The following is a 16847-nucleotide window of genomic DNA, read 5'->3' as shown; positions in this document are numbered from 1 at the left end:
GCATATTGATTTTTCAGAATCTAGCCAAGTAACTTAAGTCCTGCATGCGAGGAGGTATAAGCAAATAAATAATTCAGATTTTCTGGAATATCCACAAAGATATTTCCCACAATATACATGTGCAGAGTGCCATGCTCTGACATTAGAAAAGGATGTTACTATTAAAATATATGCACTTTATCTACTTATTTATTAAAAAAAAAAAAAAAACACTTATAACCAGCTGTACCTACATACCAGGGTGGGAACAGTGAACACCTGCACCGAAAATGCTGTGACCGAGATGTTTCTGTCTCTGTCATCATCCATGTATTCCTTCTGCACTTTCTTATAACACTAAAAATAGAAATAATATGTCTTGACTGTTTCAAAGGGAGCACTGAAATAGGAAGTCAGTCACATACATCAACGTCATACATTAACTTTTCTTTATTTCAATTGATTTGTTAAAACAAAAAAAACCCTTGTCCCTTTAATGCCTTTAAGTCAAGGATTTTTATTTATGAATACATCATTGGGGGTAACCAAAAGAAACACATCAAGTCTTCTGGGGGGTGGAGCGCTTGTAGTACGGGCCTCCACCGATAGGCGAATGCGCGAGGAACCCTTCCGAGGCAGTGACTGACATCAGAAGCTGGTGACGTCAGAGGAAATGGAAGATCATTAACTGATGAGAATACAGTTATGAAATTAAAAAATATAAATACATTTGTTGACAACATGCAAAAGGGTTTTGGAAAACCAAGCAAGTTATAAAGTTTAAGGGACAGATTTATCGTTTGCGTTTGTTTTTTTCTAAAGTCAGAATTTTTTTTTTGCAACCTGGTATTCATATTTTGCACAAAGTAAAAGTCATAGTTACTCACCGTTAACGGTGTTTCTCGGAGCCCATGACAGCACTACGGAGAGAGGGGATCCGCCCTTCAGGGACAGGAAACCTACAGATAAAAAGGGCGGTACCTCTCCCTCGCATCAGTTGGTTTACAGAGCATCAGAGGACCTCCAGGTTAGTTGCAACAGAGAGAACATTATTTTATAACATTTCTTAATAGAGGAACCCCGTGCCTAAACGCATAGTATATACATCATATAAATTATATAAATTATATTTTAGAAAAAGTGCTCACCGCACTCGTGATGGGAGGGAATAAGCAGGTGCTGTCATGGGCTCCGAGAAACACCGTTAACGGTGAGTAACTATGACTTTCTCGGTCTCCCATGACAGCACTACGGAGAGAATTGCAGAGATTAAGCTTAGGGAGGGACCACCGCCTCAAGGACCCTTCGTCCGAAGGTTAAGTCAGATACAGAGGCTAGATTTAGTCTATAGTGCCTAAAAAAGGTTGATGGTGATGACCAGGTGGCCGCCTTACAGATTTGCTCTATTGATACCTCTGACCTCTCAGCCCATGAGGTAGCTACTGCTCTTGTGGAATGCGCTTTTATACCATCCGGGATTGTATTCCCCGAGGATGAATATGCCAACGCTATTGCCTCCTTAATCCATCTGGCTAAAGTCCCCTTGGATGCCCGGAATCCTTTTCTGGGACCCTGAAAACAGACAAACAAAGAGCCTTCCTTCCTATACTCCCTGGTGGAATCTAGGTATTGGATTAGGCATCTTCTAACATCTAGATTATGGAAGTTTAGTTCTTTCTCGTTTTTTGGGTTTGGACAGAAGGATGGCAGGGATACTTCTTGTGACCTATGAAATTTTGATGCCATTTTTGGCAAATAGGCTGGGTCGGGTCTAAGAGTGACTATCATCCAAGATTTTAGTGAAAGGTGGATTAGAGGAGAGGGCTTGGATGTCACTTACACGGCGCGCAGATGTTAGAGCTACTAAGAGAATAGTTTTAAGTGATAATGTTTTCATGGAAATCGTTTGTATGGGTTCAAATGGAAGGCCCGTTAATGCTGAAAGGACTAAATTTAGGTCCCATGAGGGTGTTTTTTGAATAACTAAGGGTTTTGATCTTGTAACCGCCTTAATAAATCTTATTACCCATGGGTTAGCAGCAATGTTTTGGTTATATAAGGCTCCTAAAGCTGCTATTTGTACCTTAAGGGTACTGACTGCCAGCCCCTGCTCCAGACCTTTTTGTAGGAACTCCAGAATTTTAGGAATTGAAGGCCTGTCCTGGATCTTTACCTTGGAGACAGATAGGAATTTCCTCCATGTTTTCCCATAAATTTTAGTGGTGATGGGCTTTCTACTTTTTAAGAGTGTAGCCACTAAATTATCTGAGAAACCTCTTTCTCTTAATAGTCCCCGTTCAAAAACCAGGCTGTCAAATGGAGGTTCGACTCCTGTGGGTGGAAGATTGGACCTTGATGTAGAAGGTCTGGCATATCCGGTAGAACCCACGGGTCTGATATCGATAGTATCCTTAGCCAGGAAAACCATGCTCTTTTTGGCCAGAATGGGGCAATCAGGATCATTTTTGTTTTGTCCTCTCTGACTTTCCGAATGACTGCTGGAATCAGAATGGTTGGCGGAAAGGCGTATGTTAGTTTGTGTGTCCATGGAATCAGAAAAGCATCCAGAGCCTGGGGATTCCCTTCTGGGCTTAGAGAACAAAATTTGCCTACTTTTTTGTTTTTGCAATTGGCGAACAGGTCTATTGTTGGTGTCCCCCACATTTTTGTGATCTGATTGTAGATGGATTGGTTTAGGGACCACTCGCCTTGTTTTAACTGAGTCCGGCTCAGGTAATCTGCCCTTTCGTTGTTTGAACCCTGGATGTGTAGTGCCGAGAGGGATAGTAAGTTTTCTTCCGCCAGTTTGATAATTTTGGCTGAAGAACTCCTCAGTGAACGAGACCTTGTTCCCCCCTGGTGGTTTATATAGGCTACAGTCACTTTGTTGTCCGAAAGAACTCGGACATGGTGTCCCTGAATATCGGCTAGGAAAAAAAGAAGAGCATGATATACCGCCCAAAGTTCTTTTTGGTTTGAGGATGCCAATAGTATTTGATCTGACCACTTTCCCTGGGCTATTTTGTCCCCCAGGTGGGCCCCCCACCCTTTGGGGCTCGCATCGGTTGTTATTATCCGAGAGATGTTTGGTACCCAAGGGACTCCCTTTGACAGGTTTTGGTCTTTTCCCCACCAGAGAAGGGAATGAATAACTGACGAATCTAGGGTGAGCCGGCTTTCCAATTTGTTTTTTAGTAATAATTGCCATTCCAGGATGTGCCACTGAAGCTCTCTTGTATGAAATTGCGCAAAGGGTATCGCTGGTAGGCATGAGGACAGAGAGCCCAGAAGCGACATTGCCCTCCTTAGAGTCATTGAGGGATTGTGTAATGTTCGCGCTATCATGGACAGTATGTTGTCTTTTTTGGGACCCGGAAGCCGGCATTCTTGGACCCGAGAGTCCAATGTCAGTCCTAGGAACTCTTGTACTTGACAGGGTTCCAATTTCGATTTTTTTACGTTTATAAGCCATCCCAAGTCCGTCAGGATGGTCATCACTTGGTCTCTCTTTTCTCTGCAACTTTGTGCTGAGTTGCTTGCGATAAGAAAGTCGTCCAGGTAAGGGACTATTAGTATATCTTGTTCCCTCACGTGGGCCATCATTTCCGCTATTATTTTTGTAAATATACGTGGGGCTATTGAAATCCCGAATGGAAGAGCTTTGTATTGAAAAAACCTTATTTGGCCCTTTATGGAGACTGCCATCCTGAGGAATTTTTGGGATTGATTGTGGATGGGCACATGATAGTATGCGTCGGTTAGATCTATTACGACCATGTAGCAGTTCGGGAAGAGAATCTTTATAGTGGACCTTATCGTCTCCATTTTGAATTTGTAATTTATGACGTATCTGTTTAGGTTTTTTAGATTTATAATTGTCCGAAAGGACCCGTCGGGCTTTGGTACTAAAAATAGAGGGGAGAAAAACCCCTCCCCTACCTCCTGAGGAGATATTTCCCGAATCACCGATTTTTGTAGTAGGGTCATGATTTCCTCCTCTAATGCAGTCTGTTCTGCAGCCGAAGATCTTGTTTTTGTTATCACATAGTTCCGGGGAGGGAAAGACACAAAATCTATTTTTAGGCCATACCGTATGAGATTTAGGATCCAGATGTTGTTGGAAATTTTTTCCCAGGCGGGAAGGAACGATGTTAGTCTTCCTCCCACCGGAGGATAAATGTCATTTGGAGAACTTTTTGTCACGGGAGGTGTTGCCAAAGAGGTAACCCCTATCCCTTCTCCTTCCTTCTTCCCACTTATTCTGCTCTCTGGGGGGGTCTACGACGAAAAAATCTGCGGCTCCGAAAAGACTGTTTAAAAGGAGTTGGACCCAGATTTGGAAACCCCTTCTTCTTATCCCCCGCCTTTTGGAGGGTGTCATCCAGGGTTTCTCCGAATAAAAAATTGCCCTCACATGGGATAGAACATAACTTTAATTTTGTCTGTAGATCTCCCGGCCAGCTCTTTAGCCACAAGGTTCTTCTGGCAGCGTTGGAAAGAGCAGCGGCCTTAGCTGTTAGGCGTACAGAGTCCGCCGAGGAGTCTGCCAGGAACGCTGCTGCTGCTCTCATTGCAGGGAACGAATCCAGCAATTGTTTTCTGGGTAACCCGTCTTTGATCTGACTTTCCAGCTGGTCGATCCACACCATAAGGGATCTTGAGGTGCAAGTAGCTGCAACAGCAGGTCTCAGGCTACCCCCAGCTGATTCCCACGCTCCCTTGAGGAAAGTATCCGCTTTTTTATCTAGTGGGTCTTTGAGGGTACCCATGTCCTCGAATGGCAGCGCGAATTTTTTCGAGGCTTTGGCCACTGCAACATCTAGTTTTGGTGCCTTATCCCAGAAAGAGGAAGCCTCATCCTCGAAGGGATATTTTCTTTTAAGGGAGGGTACCGAGGAATTTCTTCTGTCCGGTTTCTCCCACTCTTTTTTAATTAATGTCTGGACATTAGGATTTAGGGGAAAGGTTCTTCTCTTTTTTTGTCCCAGACCTCCAAACATCACATCTTGGGCCGTTTTGTCGGGTTTGGGATCTTCCACCCCCATAGTAGCCCTAACTGCTCTCACTAAGGAATCCACTTCTTCTAGTGGGAAGCAATGTCGGCCCGACTCTTCCTCAGATGAGGAAAGGGGGGACTTTGAATCGTCCGAATCAGCATTTTCGGATGACGATCGGGCCGAGTGGGAATGTACTGATTCCTTCACCTTCTTCACCTCTTTTTTGGAGGATAGAAGGGCATTCTGAACCTCAGATCTGATTACGTTTTTAAGTTCAGAAGCGAAGTCGGGGGTCTCCTCACATAGTAAGCGTTGAATGCATGACTTGCAAAGCTTTTTCTCCCAGGTTACTGGTAAAGCTTTGTTACAGGTGGGGCAGACCCTATTTTTCCTTTTCTCCGTGCTCTTCTTACCCTAATAAGGGAGAAGAGGGAGCCCCATTATAAATATGTACATTCACGAAGATCACTCACCACCTGGACGTGGAGGCAGGTACCGGTTCTGGAGGGGGACTCGGGCCTGTTAAGGAAGGTGCTTGAGACGGAGTATCAGTCTTCGCAGCGGATCTGCTGCGCCGTGTGGAACGGCTGCTAGATCCACTCCTGGTGCTCTTTTGGCGCTGCTGCCCTGGCTGCAGCTCCTGTGGATCGCTGTCCTCCATGGTTACAGGGAGAAAGTGCGACCCTCATGTGCGCACAATCTCCCTTTTTGAAACCGGCGCCAATCCCCCGGCGTCTGCCGCACTTCCGGTTCCTGCTCCCAGGGAGAAGATTTTACTGCGCATGCGCGCGCGATGACCCGGAAGTCCTTGCCGCATTTCCGGTGCGGCGGCCATCTTTGTACACCCGGAGCGTGCAGCAGTCGGCGCAGGAGCTCCGGGTGATCAGCGCCCCTTCTTCCTATGGAGTCTGGCGGCGTTCTCCCCTCGCTCACCCTGAAGGACCCCTCGGTCCCAGCGGTGGCGGCTTCGGGAGCCGGACAAGCCGTGGCAGGAGCCTCCTCGCTGCCAGAACTCGACCGCCCGGTCCCGGTCTCGGTCCATCGGTCTTCATGTCAGGTACCGTCCGATAGAGAGGTTCCCTGTCAGGGACAGGAAACCAACTGATGCGAGGGAGAGGTACCGCCCTTTTATCTGTAGGTTTCCTGTCCCTGAAGGGCGGATCCCCTCTCTCCGTAGTGCTGTCATGGGAGACCGAGAAACATGCTCTTTACTGGTCTTTGACCTAGATTGCCACTTTTAGAGGATAAGGGTGCACTATTTGATAAATAGTGCAAGATGAGTGCTGAAACAACTGGCATACATAAAAGTTACTGCTAGGGCGTTGAGACCTTTCAAAAGTCATAATTGATGCATCATCCAAAAAACACTATACCTTGCATAGGACGGAGAATATAAAACAAAGTGAACACACACAAAAAAAAAAAAAAACTTTAGAAAAGGCACAAAATAAAATTAGAGTTAGGTGCTAATGGAAAAAAAAACACACCAAAAACCAGGCAAAAAGAGGATGGAATAGCAATGATGAAATAGGCATGAAATGTCTAAAATTAGAAGATTTAGCAATTACCTTTACAAACTCAATAGCAAACAATTTCTTGAACTCCATCTCCTTGAAGAAACTACTGAAGATCAGATCGTGGACCACTTTTCTGAACCCTTGAAATGTGAATATAAAAATGGATATTTTGAGTCCATATTGAAATACACAGAATGCATTCAGACCATGACAGAGCAGCATTGCTGGTCATAAATGTTTCAGACAATATTCATAGTGACACAATCTTGAGAACGGTTTACTTATTGTCTGAAAGCTTTTACCTCACAAATAGTTTTACAATTTTCTAGGTTTGTTGTTTGTGATTGTAAAACATGGAGGTTTATTTAACTTCTGTGTTGAGGACTGAGGTAAGTCTTTGGGAGCCTTTATATTTTATGAGTTTATTGCCCATTGTCTGATGTTTGCCTGGTATCTCTGACTCCTCTTATTCCAAAAGCTGGCCACTAAAGGGCGAGGCTGAAACCAGAGTTACACAGAGTAAATCACTATTCAAGGCCAGAGAAACGTGACAAACAGAAGCAGAGAGTTGGGTATCTGTACTTATGCAGGTATCCCAACACTGTACACGTATAAGTGGGGATGCCCAAGCAGTGTTGTGAATTATCCAGGAGGTTCTTTGTTTTGGTGCATGCGTCTCTGATATTCCAGATGGATGATGTTTAAAAGCTCCTTGGTAGTGATGTGAGTGTATGTACTTAATCTTTATATGTACTTAACCTTTGTATGTTAAAATAATCAATAGTGAACACAATCATATTATTCCTTTAATTTTGTACTTTGAAATAAAATTGTGTTGTATTGCATGTAGTAGCCTTCTTTAAAGCCGTATCCAAACCTTAGTGTTAAAAACTTGGCAATACAACCCTGAAAAGAAGAGTTATATTTAAAGAAGTTGTCCAGGATTGGGGCTCAAGTCTTCAGTTACTGTATCAGATTCCAACACATTAATGGCCGTGAATAAATTAAAAAAAAAAAAAGGTACTCGCCTGCATGAAGTCTGGCATCATGGAGGATAAAAGAACTAACATGGCACTGTTCCTTTAAAGTGCTAATTTGTGGCTCTAAGCACATTTGACAGAATATCTGCCGAAAGTCGCCTAAAAAAAATTAAAAAAGAAATCATCATTACATACATTAGGAGATTAATGAACAGAACGCACTAAAAGCACAAAAGAATGAATGGAGAAATGATGAACAGTTACATTACCAAGTAAGAGGATTTCTAATCTATATTTTAACTTCCGATCAAATTCCTTCTTATGGTATCAAAAGAAGTCAAACATAATACAATAATAAACTAAAAAAAAAAAACAGTGAGAACTTACTTGAATAGGCCAAAAGCTTGTTTAACCAGATTCCTAGACTACAAGCAGAAGTTTGATGAGCCATTAACAGAAAATGAAGAACTTCAACACGTAGCGCTCGCGGAGAAACACTTTCAGAATATACCTGAAAACAAACAGATATAAAAGCACTGTGATAAAAAAGGACAGATCTTTATGTCTATATTTAGGCTATATGCACACATTCAGGATTTTTCACGTTTTTTCAGATTTTGTATTTGAGAGCTCTGTCCATGGTTGCAGACTACAAATTAATCCCTTGTATCTGATTCTGGAGCCATAGTGCCATCCATCTGCACATTGCTTCTAGATAACGTATATTTGTTAGGTTAACAAGAAGTAGAGAACAGATTGACGGGAGTTGAATGTTGGCACCCGAGTGTCCTCCAGGAAATTCTGGTTTCGGCCATCAGCAAAAAAAAACATGTACGGTAATTAAGTTACAGCGCTACAGAATATAAGTATATATAAGCAAGGATAATAAATCCAAAATCATTTGTTAGCTGTAAAAAAATAAAAATAAAATAAATTACCATAATATTTTGTGCAATTTTCTGACATTCTTCCAAAGTGCCTTCTTTAACAGTTGTACGGCCCTGTTTCAAGAAATTAAAAGGCATTACACCACATATGGCAGGATTACTGAGAATTAAATGCTACAAACAACCATGTAGCTGTATGAGCAGTTTATGTAGGTAGCAGGCAAATTTTACACCGCTCTCTCAAAGATATTGTTGACATATTAGCCATCAATGTCCAATCGGACTGCCGTGTTTCCTATATAATGAAGGGCGGTTTTATAATCAAAGAATTTTTTTTTTACTTTGTTTATTAATTTCAGAATAAATCATACAATACACACATTTGCATTCGTTATTATCAGTTACAACATGAGGTACAGATAATTGTAATGCATTATTGTATCTATTATTAATAGAATATTGCAAGAATAACAAACTGTGCATGTCACATCACTGGTGTCCTATAAATCACCCATTATTTAACATCAACTACAATAACTACTAATAGTACGCCACCTAAAAGAAAATTCCACATAATTTCGCCCTTCAAGTGATACCCCCTACACTATAAATCCAGCTTCTTGTATAAATATCCAATTAGTGTGGACCTATAAAGTATGGTAAGAGGAGTTCCATCTACCCCAGATCTTCTTGAATTTGCCTGGACATCCTCTATTTTGCTTCTATTAGCTTCCACAGCTAGTGTCAGCTAGTGTCGGTGCGCCGCCATGTCGCATAGCGACGTGCAGCGCACGACGCTAGTGTGAAAGTAGCCTAAGACTGATATATTATGTACAACTGGGTCATCCTGTTATTGATTGATGGGGAGACTTTAGTTGGAGATTCCAGGATATCTTTCCATTCTTCTTCGAGTACATCAGGAAGAAGTCCGTCCCACTTCCCTTTAATAGAGTTTATAGTAGACCCAAATCCTATGGACAGCAGATAGCTATATAAAGAGGAAATAAGTCTTTGAAGACCTTGTGAGTTGAGAATTCCTTTTAAAGGTTAAGATGAAATAGCTCGACCTGTACCCAGATTCCTCATGTGCGATTGGAAGGCTGATCTTAGCTGTAAATAACTGAAGAATTGAGATATCGGGATATTATATTTTTTCTGTAGTTGTTCAAAAGATATAAAAGGTCCCCTGGTTATATAAATCGCCTACCGAGAAGACACCATACAAAATCCCAAAAAATCAGTGGATGGGTGGTTCCGCAGTACCGGGAAATAATTATTATTCCACAAGGGCATTTCAGCTACAATATCTACAAATCTAGTGACTTTTTAAATTTGTCTCCAAATTAATCGTGCTAGCCGGAGTAAGGGCAACAAACGAGGAACACTAACTTTCTCCAGCTCCAAAAACCCCAGTGGACAATCAATCTGGGCAGAATGGAGCAGATGGCTCTCGGAGTTAGGTAGGGAGTTATTGGGCATCCATTTATTTATCGCCTTAGCCTGCCCGGCGAGATAATACAAGTAAAAATCTGGCAAAGCCACCCCACCCCCCTGCTTTGGTCTTTGCAGAGCAGATAACTTGAGTTGGGGCCTAGCCTTCCCCCATATAAAGGATGTAATTAGGGAGTTTAGATTCGCAAAGAAGGATTTAGGTATTGGCACAGCACTGTGTTGAAAGCAATAGCTAAGTTTGGGGAGCAATATCATTTTAATTAGGTTAATACGGCCAGCAACAGAGAGCGGGAGTTTGTTCCAGGTTGCAAATGTAGATTTAACCAAATCCAATAGTGGGTAGATATTAAGTTGTAAATCAAATTGACTATGTTGGGACATGTGGATGCCTAGATATTTGAAATTAGAGATGATAGGCAGCAACGAGAGCGTTTCAAGACGGGGCATCGGGGTATGAGAAAGCGGTAACAGTAGATTTATCCCAGTTTATATATAGACCAAAGAATTTACTAAATTTATCTATGCTTTATCCATAAATAATCACCATATCATCAGCATAAAGACCAATGGTATCCACACGACCCGCAATATTTATTCCCTTAATATCAGTGGAGGACCTTCTGCATATTGCCAATGCCTCTATCGCCAGGCCAAAGAGAGCCGGGGACAGAGGACATACCTGACGAGTTCTCCTGTGTAATGAAAAGGGCTCAGAAATAGAGTTGTTTACAACTATACGTGCCATGGGTTTCATATACAGTGTACCGATCCCTCAAGAATTTGTCCCCCAAACCATATTTCTGCAAACATGCAGAGAGGAAGGGCCACTCAAGAGAATCAAAGGCCTTGGCCGCGTCGAGCGATGCTAGTGCCCAGTTATTATCTGATTCCAGAGAGCTATATTGAATCACTGACTGAACCCGCCTAAAATTGATGGAAGTACTTTTACCAGGCATAAAACCAGTTTGGTCTGGGTGTATAAGGTCTAATATGATCGTGTTTAGTCTAGTTGCCAAAATTTTAGTGAAGATTTTATAATCTACGTTTACTAGTGATATGGGGCTATACGATCCCCATTCCAAAGGGTCCTTCCTCTCTTTCCTGAGCATAATAATGTTTGCATCATAAAATGTTTAGGGCATAGATCCTCCCTCCCATATTCCCCGGCGCACCTTTAACCCCTTGACCCCCAAGGGTGGTTTGCACGTTAATGACCGGGCCAATTTTTACAATTCTGACCACTGTCCCTCTATGAGGTTATAACTCTGGAACGCTTCAACGGATCCCAGTGATTCTGACATTGTTTTCTCGTGACATATTTTACTTCATGATAGTGGTAAAATTTCTTTGATATTACCTGCGTTTATTTGTGAAAAAAATGGAAATTTGGTGAAAATTTTGAAAATTTTGCAATTTTCCAACTTTGTATTTTTATGCAATTAAATCACAGAGATATGTCACACAAAATACTTAATAAGTAACATTTCCCACATGTCTACTTTACATCAGCACAATTTTGGAACCAACATTTTTTTTTGTTAGGGAGTTATAAGGGTTAAAAGTTGACCAGCAATTTCTCATTTTTACAACACCATTTTTTTTTTTAGGGACCACACATCTCATTTGAAGTCATTTTGAGGGGTCTATATGATAGAAAATACCCAAGTGTGACACCATTCTAAAAACTGCACCCCTCAAGGTGCTCAAAACCACATTCAAGAAGTTTATTAACCCTTCAGGTGTTTCACAGGAATTTTTGGAATGTTTAAATAAAAATGAACATTTAACTTTTTTTTTTTTTTTTTTTTCCACAAAAAATTTACTTCAGCTCCAATTTGTTTTATTTTACCAAGGGTAACGGGAGAAAATGGACCCCAAAAGTTGTTGTACAATTTGTCCTGAGTACGCCGATACCCCATATGTGGGGGTAAACCATTGTTTGGGCGCATGACAGAGCTCGGAAGCGAAGGAGCGCCATTTGACTTTTCAATGTAAAATTGACTGGAATTCAGATGGGACGCCATGTTGCGTTTGGAGAGCCACTGGTGTGCCTAAACATTGAAACCCCCCACAAGTGACATCATTTTGGAAAGTAAACCCCCTAAGGAACTTATCTAGAGGTGTGTGGTGAGCACTTTGACCCACCAAGGGCTTCACAGAAGTTTATAATGCAGAGCCGTAAAAATAAAACCAAAATTTTTTCCAACAAAAATTATTTTTTAGCCCCCAGTTTTGTATTTTCCCGAGGGTAACAGGAGAAATTGGACCCCAAAAGTTGTTGTCCAATTTGTCCTGAGTACGCTGATACCCCATATGTGGGGGGGAACCACCGTTTGGGCGCAAGGGAGGGCTCGGAAGGGAAGGAGCGATATTTGGAATGCAGACTTAGATGGAATGGTCTGCAGGAGTCACACTGCGTTTGCAGAGCCCCTAATGTACCTAAACAGTAGAAACCCCCCACAAGTGACACCATTTTGGAAAGTAAACTCCCTAAGTAACTCATCTAGATGTGCTGTGAGAGCTTTGAACCCCCAAGTGTTTCACTACAGTTTATAACACAGAGCCGTGCAAATAAAAAATATTTTTTTTTCCACAAAAATTATTTTTTAGCCCCCAGTTTTGTATTTTTCCAAGGGTAACAGGAGAAATTGGACCCCAAAAGTTGTCCAATTTGTCCTGAGTACGCTGATACCCCATATGTTGGGGAAAACCCCTGTTTGGGCACAAGAGAGAGCTCGGAAAGGAGGGAGCACGGTTTTACTTTTTCAATGCAGAATTGGCTGGAATTGAGATCGGACGCCATGTCGCATTTGGAGAGCCCCTGATGTGCCTAAACAGTGGAAACCCCCCCCCAATTATAACTGAAACCCTAATCCAAACACATCCCTAACCCTAATCCCAAGGGTAACCCTAACCACACCTCTATCCCAGACACACCCCTAACCCTAATCCCAACCCTATTCCCAACCGTAAATGTAATCCAAACCCTAACTTTAGCCCCAACCCTAAACCTAACTTTAGCCCCAACCCTAACCCTAACTTTAGCCCCAACCCTAACCCTAACTTTAGCCCCAACCCTAACTGTAACCTTAACCCTAGCCCCAACCCTAACCCTAGCCCTAACGGGAAAATGGAAATAAATACATTTTTTTTTAATTTTTTCCCTAACTAAGGGGGTGATGAAGGGGGGGTTTGATTTACTTTTATAGCGGGTTTTTTTTAGCGGATTTTTATGATTGGCAGCCGTCACACACTGAAAGACGCTTTTTATTGCAAAAAAATTTTTGCGTTGCCACATTTTGAGAGCTATAATTTTTCCATATTTGAGTCCACAGAGTCATGTGAGGTCTTGTTTTTTGCGGGACGAGTTGACGTTTTTATTGGTAACATTTTCGGGCACGTGATATTTTTTGATCGCTTTTTATTCCAATTTTTGTGAGGCAGAATGACCAAAAACCAGCTATTCATGAATTTCTTTTGGGGGAGGCATTTATACCATTCCGCGTTTGGTAAAATTGATAAAGCAGTTTTATTCTTTGGGTCAGTACGATTACAGCGATACCTCATTTGTATCATTTTTTTATGTTTTGGCGCTTTTATACGATAAAAACTATTTTATAGAAAAAAAATAATCATTTTTGCATCGCTTTATTCTGAGGACTATAACTTTTATATTTTTTTGCTGATGATGCTGTATGGCGACTCGTTTTTTGCGGCACAAGATGACGTTTTCAGCGGTACCATGGTTATTTACATTCGTCTTTTTGATCTCGTGTTATTCCACTTTTTGTTTGGCGGTAAGAGAATAAAGCTTTTTTTTTTTTTTTACGGTGTTCACTGAAGGGGTTAAACTAGTGATATAGTTTTATAGGTGGGGTTGTTACGGACGCGGCGATACTAAATATGTGTACTTTTGTTTTTTTTTTAAATTTAGATTAAGAAATGTATTTATAGGAAATATATATATATATATATATTTTTATTTATTTATTTATTTTTTTTGGGGGGGGGGGGGGAATTTATTTATTTTTTTTACACTATAACATTGCCCCAGGGGGGTGCATCATGTTATAGTGTAAGATCGGTGATCTGACACTTTGCTGTGCACGGTGTCAGATCACCGATCTGACGTGCACTTTCTATGCTTCCCGGCGCCTGCTCTGAGCAGGCGCAGTGAAGCCACCTCCCTGCAGGACCCGGATTCCGCGGCCATCTTGGATCCGGGCCTGCAAGGAGGAGGAGGTAAGAGACCCTCGCAGCAACGCGATCACATCGCGTTGCTCCGGGGGTCTCAGGGAAGCCCGCAGGGAGCCCCCTCCCTGCGCGATGCTTCCCTATACCGCCGGCACACCGCGATCATGTTTGATGGCGGTGTGCCGGGGTTAATGTGCCGGGGGCGGTCCGTGACCGCTCCTGGCACATAGTGCCGGATGTCAACTACGATAGGCAGCTGACACCCGGCCGCGCTACCCCCGTGAGCGCGGCCGATCGCTCTGGACGTACTATCCCGTCGGTGGTCATACGGGCCCACCCCACCTCGACGGGATAGTACGTCCAATGTCAGAAAGGGGTTAATAGGAGTGGTGCCAGTTTATCTTGTTATTTCCTATATAGCTCAATGGGAAACCCATCTGGTCCAGGGGCCCTCCCAGAAGCCATATCCGCTATAGCGTATTCCATATCCTCCAGGGTAAACTCAGCATCCATAAAGGCCTGTTGGGTTGAGCTCAATGTGGGAAACGTTACATCTGATAGATCTAAACATTCAAAACATCAAGGCCGCTACTAGATTTATATAAAGATTTATAGTAATCATGAAAACACTGAAGTATTTCATCAGTAGATGATAGTAATGAGCCATCTAGTGCACGAATCTGCAGTATTGTGTTAGAGGTATTATGTTGGTGCGCTAAGAAAGCCAAGAATTTACTGGCCTGATTTCCCAGTTCAAAATAGGATTGACGGGTAAAGAATAATTTGCGTTTCGACTTAGCATCTGCATGCGGAGCATACAGCCTCTGGGAAGTAAGCCATTCAACCCTGTTACCACGAGTTTGATTAGATATATATGCGGCCTCCGAGTCTTTCAACCGTTGTTCTATTTCATCATCCTCTCTCGTCGTCACCCTTTTGATATAAGAGATTGTGGAAGACAAGCAGCCCCTTAGGTATGCCTTTAGGGTATCCCAAAACAGACTAAGATTTTGGGGTTTCGGGTGAGTTGAGATGAAACCGTTCAGCTGATCAACCGTCCTATCACTAGAATCTATTAGTTTCAGCCAGAATGGGTTCAATTTCCAGAACATACTATTATTTGGTTGCCAATGTTTAAATTTAAGAATAACTGAACTATGGTCCGAAATCCCCCTATTGCCATGCTCAACACTATCCACCCACAATGCCAACCCACTAGATCCAAATATATAGTCTATACGAGACAGAGATTGCCTAGTAGATGAGTGGCAAGTGTATCCCCTAGTCTCAGGGTGACGCATTCTCCATAGGTCCAGCCATCCGCTACCTCCCATGAATAGTGCCAGTTGGGATGGAGCATGAGGCAGGGGCTCCTCAGATATCGTGTCATCCAATCTTAGTCCATCAAGAGAATTATTCATGACTAAATTAAAATCTCCCATACAAATAACACTAGCATCAGGATAATTTAAGGAGAACCCCAATCAAAGACATTTGTGCCTTATAGACTTTGATTAGCTCACAACGGCCTGTTTATGGACGGCCAATGACTAACGGCTGTCAATGTTGGCACTTGAAAAAAGCTGGGTCAGAGATGCCATTAGACAAGGTTGCCCAGCACCATCAGACTGCTATTACCACTTGGTTTAAGCAATCAGATGAGGCTTGACCAATTTCACCTACTTCTGGTTGCACAGTGGTGGCATATTTTTTGGATAAATCTTTGACAAAGTTTAAAACAATACTACTCCTCAAAATTGTCACGCCGCCTTCATATACTTACCTGTCCGGCCGGCACGCTCCCGATGCTCCCTCCTGCTCTCTGTCTTCCTGCTTCTCCGGCGCTCGTCCCTTTGCCAGTCCGCAGACGCGCTCCCCTCGTCGCTAGGGCTTCTGGGAGGTCGTGACCCGGCGGCTCCGCCTCCAATATGGCGGCGCCCGTCGGGTACTTCTTCCCAGCATCTGCCCTGCTCTGACGCCTTTGCGTCTATTGCGTTCACTGGTCTTATGCCAGTGTCACCTTAGGTTCCTAGGCTCCGTTTCTCGTTTCCTGATCTGTGACTCGGCCTGTCTGTGTTCCTCCCGTATTCCTGCCAGCCCCGAGTTCCAGCCGTGTTCCTGCCAGTCCTGTGCTCCTGCCGTGTTCCTGCCAGTCCTGTGCTCCTGCCGTGTTCCTGCCAGTCCTGTGTTCCTGCCGTGTTCCTGCCAGTCCTGTGTTCCTGCCGTGTTCCTGCCAGTCCTGTGTTCCTGCTGTGTTCCTGCCAGTCCTGTGTTCCTGCTTTGCTCCTGCCTGTCCTGTGGTCCCATTCCTGCCAGTCCAGTGTTCCTGCTGTGTCTTACCAGTCCTGCGTGTTTGCCGTTCCTGCCAGTCGAGTCTCCTTGGTTCCCTCGTGCCTGTACTTCCATTATACCGGTCAGTACTTTGTCTTAGCTTCTGCCATCTGTTCAGTACTCCCGCCATTCTAGTCTCCTCAGTAGCTCTGTCTTTTCCCCATCCTTCATTGGGTATTTGGGCTATCACCAGTCGTCCCTTTGGCTCCGGCAGTTGCGGCTTCATCCTCCTTGGGTCTGTCCCAAACTCTCCCTGTATAGGGGGGAGGCCTCATCTGGTTCACTCATCCTCGGGGGCTCTGAAGCCATGACCCAGAGGGTCCACTACCTCAGCCCTGATAAAAAATTTTGGAGACCTCGAACAAAGATGTAAATACCTCCAATGGTTTATTACCCCTTGCATCTTACAAGGACTCAACTATTTTCAGTTACAGAGTTGTAAGGTTTCTCGGGTTCTCCATTGCCCAACTCGCCAGTGAACTAATTGCACTCCGAAAACCGAGCTTATCA

General features: G+C 43.2%; 1 protein-coding gene across 2 annotated transcripts in view; it reads right to left on the bottom strand.

The window, feature by feature from the left end:
- Positions 1 to 16847, bottom strand: part of UBR1 (ubiquitin protein ligase E3 component n-recognin 1) — a 178909-nt gene that overhangs the window by 102753 nt on the left and 59309 nt on the right. For both annotated transcript variants that reach the window (XM_077261471.1, XM_077261479.1), the window contains exons 7-11: positions 8412 to 8474; positions 7861 to 7984; positions 7522 to 7632; positions 6545 to 6633; positions 238 to 336 (exon numbers count right to left, since the gene is read on the bottom strand). In XM_077261471.1, coding sequence (XP_077117586.1) covers positions 238 to 336; positions 6545 to 6633; positions 7522 to 7632; positions 7861 to 7984; positions 8412 to 8474 — 486 coding nt within the window. The remainder of the gene's footprint in view (positions 1 to 237; positions 337 to 6544; positions 6634 to 7521; positions 7633 to 7860; positions 7985 to 8411; positions 8475 to 16847) is intronic.

Source organism: Ranitomeya variabilis, chromosome 1 (genome assembly GCF_051348905.1).
Source record: "Ranitomeya variabilis isolate aRanVar5 chromosome 1, aRanVar5.hap1, whole genome shotgun sequence".
NCBI classification, from domain to species: Eukaryota; Metazoa; Chordata; class Amphibia; order Anura; family Dendrobatidae; genus Ranitomeya; species Ranitomeya variabilis.
This window is presented reverse-complemented; position numbering and strand designations above follow the sequence as displayed.